Raw genomic sequence first — 8,694 nt, 5'->3', positions numbered from 1 at the left:
TAAAAGTTAATAACATAAATAATTGTAAGCAATATATGATGACATAAATATTTTTTCTCAAAGGGAACGGTTAAACCCATGTGTTTTGACATTCCATCAGGATTATAATTTATAATGAAATGAGAATAGTCTTTTTTGTTGTATTTAATTCCTCTCCTCACACATCCTTATTACTAATTTGTGGCAGATTATAATTTATATGGAATTACAAAATTAATAACTTTATAAATTAACCTTGTTCCCTGAACATTAATTTGTGCGTAAAAATATAAGTGCATTTTTACATTTAATCTCATACGAACCAGATCGGCCTCTAGCTAACAGAACTAGCCAGGATGGTCATTATTTGATCATTTTCTTATGTGGATACATTAGGTACGGTATTTTATTTCCGGCAACTAATTAATTCACTCATATACATACATAAATACAATTGTGAATATGATAGAGTCAAAATTTCTCATCTAAATCCATATTCATCGCCATCAAATATGAAAATCGCTATATATCTCAATCTCAACTTCATCCACAATTTCGCTGTCCAACACAACTTTATGCTATTTATAAATACTACTCCATATAATAACACTAATTAATTAACCTTATAGTACATGTTATAGCCACATATATATCAATATAAAGCTCTTATCTTACAATGTTGTTGAAGAAGAAGAGGAAGATTGAAGAATCTCTCTCATGATCTGCACCTGAGCTACAAGGCACTTTATATAGTGAGCCGTTTCATTCAACAAGCTGCGCGAATCCATGGCTTCCCCACCTGGCACGACGTCACATAGCTGGTTCAACCCAAACCTCGTATCCACATTTCTAGGGTTTCGCCCTGCCCTCTTTCTCCCTTTCATCTTCCTCAGCAGGGCCCGGCTCCATGCCCTCCGCGGCCCCACTGCAGAAGCCATGGATGCATAGGCCGCGCCTCTCACTGCGCGGTGCCTCCTTCTCTTCTCCTCTAATGATACTGGCGACGGCGACATATTGTACTTGATTTTCTCCATGGCTTTCAGAAATCGGGAGGTGAGCCGCTTCTTCAGGGGATTATTAGGGTTCTTCATTGTTGAGAAGAAGGAGAGGGTTTTTTTAGGGTTTTGTGAGAGAGAGGACATGGATATATTGGGACAAAATGATTACTGCTTGTGAGTTCTGACATAAGAGATTTGTGTGTGTATATATATAACCAAAGTGTACGTGCGTTGATCATAAGAAAGAGTTTGATGTAAGCAAAAGGATTGAAAATGGGAGGTGAGACTGAGAAGGGGGCCGGCTTCGTGGTAGGGAATCAATCTTGAAATGGAATCTTCATTTTTTTTTCAAATATGTATATAAACTATACTCCTTGTGTTTAATAATTGCTAGCTGGAACTTAAACTGAAGAATAAGTGCATTTAATTAAGTTTCTCTTTTGATAGTTTAGTTTGCCTTTTTAGTTACTCCCTTCGCTCCCTTACAATTGAAGCCAAACTTTTTGGCACGGAGTTTAAGAATAGATATTTAATGTGTTAAGTAGACAGATAAAAAAATAAGAGAGAAAGAGAGAAAAAATTGGAGAGAATAGAGTAGAATGTAAATAAAGTAAGAGAGAGTAAAGTAAAAGTGAGAAAAAATGTTAATTATGTATATTAGGTTTGTGCTAAAATGACAACACCTCTTAAAGTGATACCGTGACACCACGTATCCAGAAATAGTATAAACGCTAGACAACAATCTATAGATTGTTGTCTAGTGTATTGGATATTACTGTCTAGTGTATTGCATATTGCTGGCCGGGGAAATTTACCCTTGAGCATTTTTTATAATTGCCACATGGCAGCTGATTATTCGTCCACGTGTACAAATAATTGGCTAGGAATGGTGGTATGGTGCTACTTTAAGAGGTGTTGTCATTTTAACGCACCCTATGTATATATTATATATAGAAATGACTCAACTAGGTGAGAACATCCCAAAATGAAAAAAATGACTCAATTATGAGGGAGCGGAAGGAGTGCAATTTACAGCTCACACACATCCAATGGATGACTTGTTAATAAGAATGCAAATATTATTAGGTCATAATCTCTCACTTTCATTTTAGGGTTTGGAACAAAATTGTGGGGTTCGGATTAGTCTCTAACTACCATATGATTGCACATGGCTTCACCTCCCCTTTTGCAAATGAAGGTCCCTTATCTCTCTCTATCTCACAAATTATATAAACTAATCAATCTTCTCCTTTCTAGAAGTTAATTAGAGGGGAAGGCTGTTGGTGGTATAATTTGTATTTTAACTCGATTAATTTTAGGTCTACATTTGAATTATTTGGATTTGCGTGTAAATGAAATACTACTTGCTATGTGATCAGAGCCAACTTTTGTTAGGATTTCAAACTAATACACACAAATTTTTTTAGCATGTTAATTAAATCGGAAATTATGTAGTACTCTACTAATTTTTTAGTTGTTGAAATAATAGAGTTCTCCTTTGTTAGAATTCCACAGCCTTCATGAAAAGCCCTGATCACCTAACCCTTTCCTTGGACCCTTCCAATTCGCATCAGAATATATTCACACATTTTAAAATATAGTATTGTACTACCACATTTTAAAATATAGTATTGTACTACCACATTTTATAATATAGTATTGTACTATATACCACATTTTATCTTCAAATGATACTAATCATATTATGCACTAGTATTTTGCAGCATAGGTTGAGACTCTATTATTGACTTTACACATATTTTATTACTATGTCTATCACTTATTTTATAACTATGTCTATATTTACAAGTATACACGTATGTGCCACAAATAGAACGACTGAAATTCACACAAGAAAGTCTAACTTTATTTTTGTAGTTGAAGGATCATTGTATTATATAATTTGCAAGCTGTCAGCCATTTTTTTCGTGACGAATATCGTTTAAACAATCTTGGTTGTGCCCTAGCTAGATTCTCTAGACAATCACATATGCTACAAGTCTATAAATGTACATATATAATTGAACGGTCCATATATAAACACTTGAAATCATTGACATTGGCATCGCAGACAAAATATTGGTACTGTTAGGCCTAATTTGATAAGGATTAAAGATATTTTGTTGTTAATTTTCACATATTATAAAGTAAATTCATTTTGTTTACTAAAATTAGTTTTTAATACATTTAAACCAAATTAGTCCACTTCTATCTTTGAATTATTTTCTTCTCCATCCACCAAAATTAATCCAGTTTTATTTTGAATTATTTTCACGATATCAATATGTCCACTTAATAGTAACTGAATCCTAGCCACTAATATAATGACGTGATTCTTTTTTTAACAAATGCTATTTTGACCATTATAGTTGAGCATTAAAATTCATATTGATTACTGTGAGAACTATTTGCAATAGATGGAAGGAATAATTAATTCATATAACCATATAGGCTTAATTCCTTTCTCCACCCTTCTATTCTATGTCTGCCCATTCTTGAAATGCTCTATCGACTTTTGATATCAAATTTTGTATCCTTTGCTAGCTACGTACCAATAATCTTTTCGGGTATCAATCAATTTTTTCTAACTATTTATGTTTAAGTTTAATTTTAATTCATCCATTGATTTAATTAATTGTTTATATTTATTTATAAATAATCAATTATTAGAGTTGATTGATCCATAATTAGAGTGTAAACCTATTTATTTCGATTTTATTAAATACTGAAATTATTCTCAAGTGACAGTTAAAAAGTTGACAATATGATGTGAGTTGCAAACACCCGGAATTTATGTTGGTGTGACATATATATTTTCTATTTTTGTGTGACTAATTAATTCGAAATTACACGAATGGAGGGGGTAGGGAAACTGTCTCAATCTATAACTAATATTAAAATATGAAGCGGAAAGCTATCAAAATAATTATAGATAGAGAAATGAAATTAAACCATGAGGAGCAACAGTAACGGGGCCGTGAGTAATGTTAAAATCAATTAAGAAATTAGGCTTGGGAAAGCAAAATGCGAACATGGGTAGGGTCAGAATTTGGGTATCAATTGATATATATACATCAAACCCATGTTTTTAATAATAGGACGGGTTACCTAATTATTTCGTAATTATTTTGATATAAATCAATGTTATCCACATGCATGCATGCATGAGTGATTGGACCTCTCGGAATTTGCCTCTGACTCAGCGACAGGTGTAATCTTCTTCTCTAAATTTTAATTACTATACATGCAAATTCTAAACATTTTGGTTTAGGCAGCCTGCCTTTGAACATATAGTATATCGTAAACTAAATAAATGTTCATCTACCAATTGGATTCTTTAATCGCACCATCTAGGCCTAGATGTAGCAAAACCTAGGTTTTACATAACACATAAATTTGACTTTTAATTTAATAAACTTAAACATGTATTGTAGCAATTAAAATATTATCCTATATTTTCTCCAGTTATGTGATTAGCAAAAACATTGAATAGTTGCATCACAACATTGTATTATCTGCGTTATACATAAACTTATTTTATAGTATTAAATATTTTTAACTCATATTTGCTAAATTAAGACATCTATGATATATATTCAGGGAGGGAGGTAATCAGATGCAAACTCTAAATATTGTACAGACTCTAAACTATGATCTAGAATGTTAGAAAATATCAAAATATGACAAAATAATCAACAGAAAAATGTCAACAGATTAATGGTTGACGAAGTATTAACAATGTGTTAATATCAAAATCTTGAAATTTTACGATGTGTCAACATTGTGTTGACATTGTGTTGATGAGTTTGGAATTTGTACAATTGATACGCTCGGATTTCGCACTGTTTTAAAGCCTTTATTTGGTCCGTTTTTAATGTCAAAATCATAATTCATGTTCATATTTTGCATATTCTCTCCATTTTGATATTTTGATGTGTTTTGTGAGATTTGTGCATATTTGATGAGCATAAAAGACAGGAAAAAGTCGAAGTTGGAAATCCGGAGCATTCAAGATGTCTAGTGGTCTGCTGCAACACGCATAGCGACCGCCAAACCAGTAGCGGTCCGCTCCGGGGAAAGTTGTGCTGAAACGAAGAACACGCCTAGCGACCGCTCGAAGAGTTTCCGAAGCTACGGGATTATTCACAGCGACCGCTGCAACACAGTGTAGTGACCGCTATCCAAGAGTCTGAGGCTTCGGATCATTGTGCAGCGGCCCGCTGCGAAAACGCGGCGCACGAATTTAACCTACTTTCTCCCCAAGATTTACCAAACTTAGCCACTCTTTACATTATTTCATGGAGCTCGATTTTCCCTCTATAAATACCCCCTCAAACCTCTTCATTAGGATCCTCTTTTTGCCTCATAATTCTAGAGCACAAATTTGAGAGTTATTCATTGTGCAAGAGGTTGAAGAAGGAATTAAGAGAAGATCAAGGCTACAAGGATTCAATCTTTGGGTTTATTGCTTTAGTTCTTATGTTCATTTTGTTTTCCCTTCATTCTATGTTTTTAGCTTATTCAGTTATGTGTAACTAAATTCATAGGATTATAGCGATGGGTTAGTAACGACTTTGGTTATACAATTCTGTTTTGCTATTTAACATCTGTTTTGTTTTTACTTAGTTTCTTCCCTGAGTTGTTCCATAATACTTCACGTTTGAGTGACACATTCAATGATGATTTAATATAACTTGCTACATAATCGTGAGAGGAGGTTGGCGAGTTAGATCCACTTAGTAGACACTACAATTAGCTTCCCTTAAAACGGCATTGTTAACTGAGAGTGAGGACTTTTCAAGGGTCTTCGGAGCTTTTAGTGTTAGTAATATACGCTTGTACCGCATGGGCAAAACTTATGTGACTCGGTCTATCGAAGTATAAACTGTGCTAGGGTATTGTAGTTGGAATTTATATAACCATAACTACGCATATCCTGGAATTCTCTTATCTCTCATACTTTTACCTCTTTAATTATTTGCAATTAGTTGTTTACTTGCTTTCAAACTGTTTTTAGTTTTCAAAATCTCCAAAATTCTCGGTTTTTCAAATAGTGAACGAAGCTTAGTAGAAGGTAGTCAGTCTGTGACTTTATTTTTCGTGTTCGATATCCGGTACTGACCTTTAGCTATACTTTGTATACTTGCATATTTATTTAGTGCTAATAAAAAGTGCATCAACAATATATAAAGTTTATATTTTATCACTGCCCTATTCAGATATCTATAAATTCTAGTGGTATTTTTTTACCATTAAGTTTATTTATACATTTTACAATTTGTATTATGAATATATAAATTTTGCATCAAGTCTGCATCAGGGGCCAACGCATAAAACTTTTTTTGGTACGGGCTCTACTATATAATACTTTCCGCCCCATAAAAATTATACTCTCTCCGTCTCACGATAAATTAGGTGTATTCTTTTTTGAGTCAGTCCCAACTAACTTGATACATTTACTTTTTTAGACAAAAAAAACGACACTTTATCTCTCTCTAATTTTTTCTCAAGTTTTATTTAATCTAGTATTCTTTATTTAATCACTAAACACTAGTACTATCTAAAATATTGTGTCCAAAATAATTGTATCACATGCCGTGGGATGGAGGGAGTATTTTTAAGATTACATGAGTTTTAATGCACAATTGGTAAAACAAAAAATAAATAGAAAGAAAAATTTGAAATAATATTATTTTTGAAGAAAATTGCAATGCAAATAAATCCTATTAAAGTTACAGCTAGTTATATTTGTTTATTAAAAATAAAATTTATGGATTTAAATTTTACTTAGCAAATTACATAGCTTTCTGTAATGGAGCACTTTAAATTTAATCAAGACAGTTTTAGCTTATAAAAATTGATAGTAGTTCTCTTTTAGGGCTCGTTTTGTAGCATGGACTGGAATATAGCATGATAGTGAACCTGGGATAAAATTTCGGGCCTAAAGCAGGATAGAACTTGGATTAGGTTTTTATGTTAGTATTGTTTTGTAGTATGGATAATTTTTCAGAAATATTGATTATTTTGAATGTAATCAACAACTCAAAAATCGACGAATACTTCCAGAATCGAAAATCTATGTATTGAAGATGAGTTTGAGTCCAAAATCAAGAATCTAATTCCAAAATTGAGAGTTTCATGATCTGAATAAATAGAAATCGATACCACATCGACACCAAACCTAGAAATTCATCCATAATTTGACAAAACAAAAAAAAACCAAAATACAAAAATCGGAAGAACAAATATGCCCCAAACATACAGAAATCCACTACAAGAAACTAAATTGCAGAAATTATTATGAATTTGGATCTAGATTTACAGCAAGTACTCCACCAATCCCTCCCCTGCAATGTTTTCCAGCATAATACAGAGGGCATAGAGTCCGAAACCAAACGACGCCGGGCGCCGCCACTATCGCTAGGTGGCGAACGACGGCGGCCATGGAATAGAGGTCCAAGGTTCATGGAATAGATGTTGACGGAGAGGAGTGCTCAAGAGACAGAACAAATATGGTTTGTTGATGGCAGAAATTGAAGGCGCTAATGGCAGAGAGAGAGATTGGAGGGGAAAAAATTGAAAGGTAAAGAGGAAACCTATTAAAACAGTGAATAATCCAACAATTTTTGGTGGACTTTTTTCCCAAGAGTAACAGTGGAATTTGGCACTGTTTACGCTGGGCCTGGATAAAATTCGATAGGCCCGTCGGGCTTTCCCAAAAATTATCCATAGTACAAAACATAGATTTAGAATAGATTAAATGCCCCAATCCATACCTAACCCACGTACAAAACAGGCCCTTGAAGTAATAAAGGGACTTGGGTTGCTTTGTAAACCAAAACTAATCGGCATTTTTCAAAAGGGGTTTTTATAGTATTATATTGGTCGACAGCTATTGTCCAATATTTTGCAAAAAACAAGTACAGTAGTAGTAGTATTTATTCGCAGATCATTTAATTTTTTGGGCTGTGCACTATCAAGATAATGGGCTATTTTATAAAAAAATCCTAAATGAAAACATACAAGTTGGGTTGAGCGCCTGAGGCCGACTTATCAAGCATATAATATCCAATTCGAAAAACTCAAATCAATATATTTTTACTAGTACTTTGTACTCCCTCCGTTCAACAATAGGAGTCCCATTTCTTATCGGTGCGAGTTTTAAGAAATATTAAGAAAAGTGAGTGGAAGAAAGTTAGTGGAATAGGGGTCCCACTTGTATATATTAGTTTTAAATGATATGTGAGTGGAATTGGTTGGTGGAATGTGGGACCTCTTTACCATTTATGGTAATTATGAACCGAGACTCCTATTCGTGGACGGACCAAAATGGAAAAACGGGACTCCTATTCGCGGACGGAGGGAGTAGTAACTATTTTCATGGGATGCCTGCTTCAACTGAAAATTCATCTATTTGAGTAAGATATTTTCACATCCTCATATCTGAAATAGCAAATCAAATTCTTGTAGCAAATATTGCTACAAGGAGCTGGGTTCCGGGGGAACAGATATTGCTACAAGGAGCTGGGTTCGAATCCCACTACTGGCGTGTGGGAGCTTCCATCTCTCAGGCACAAGTGTGAGGCCTTGGGAGATGGACTCCTGTCAGGACAGTGGGTTGAAGGCCTCCTCTCTAACGGGCCGCTGTATACCCTGATTGAACCCCCTCACAAACTGTCGGGCCGGAGTGTGGGGGCGGCTAGGATGACCGCATCAC

At 34.2% G+C, this 8,694-nt stretch overlaps 1 protein-coding gene across 1 annotated transcript; it reads right to left on the bottom strand.

Moving 5' to 3' along the window:
• Positions 1-479: 479 nt before the first annotated feature.
• On the bottom strand, positions 480-1,289 carry LOC125202321 (transcription factor IBH1-like). The gene has a single exon (XM_048100698.1). The coding sequence runs from the start codon at positions 1,119-1,121 to the stop codon at positions 651-653; it is 471 nt and encodes a 156-aa protein (XP_047956655.1). The 5' UTR covers positions 1,122-1,289; the 3' UTR covers positions 480-650.
• Positions 1,290-8,694: the final 7,405 nt, after the last annotated feature.

Source organism: Salvia hispanica, chromosome 1 (genome assembly GCF_023119035.1).
Source record: "Salvia hispanica cultivar TCC Black 2014 chromosome 1, UniMelb_Shisp_WGS_1.0, whole genome shotgun sequence".
NCBI lineage: Eukaryota > Viridiplantae > Streptophyta > Magnoliopsida > Lamiales > Lamiaceae > Salvia > Salvia hispanica.
The sequence above is the reverse complement of the archived record's forward strand: the minus strand, read 5'-3'. Positions and strand labels throughout refer to the sequence as shown.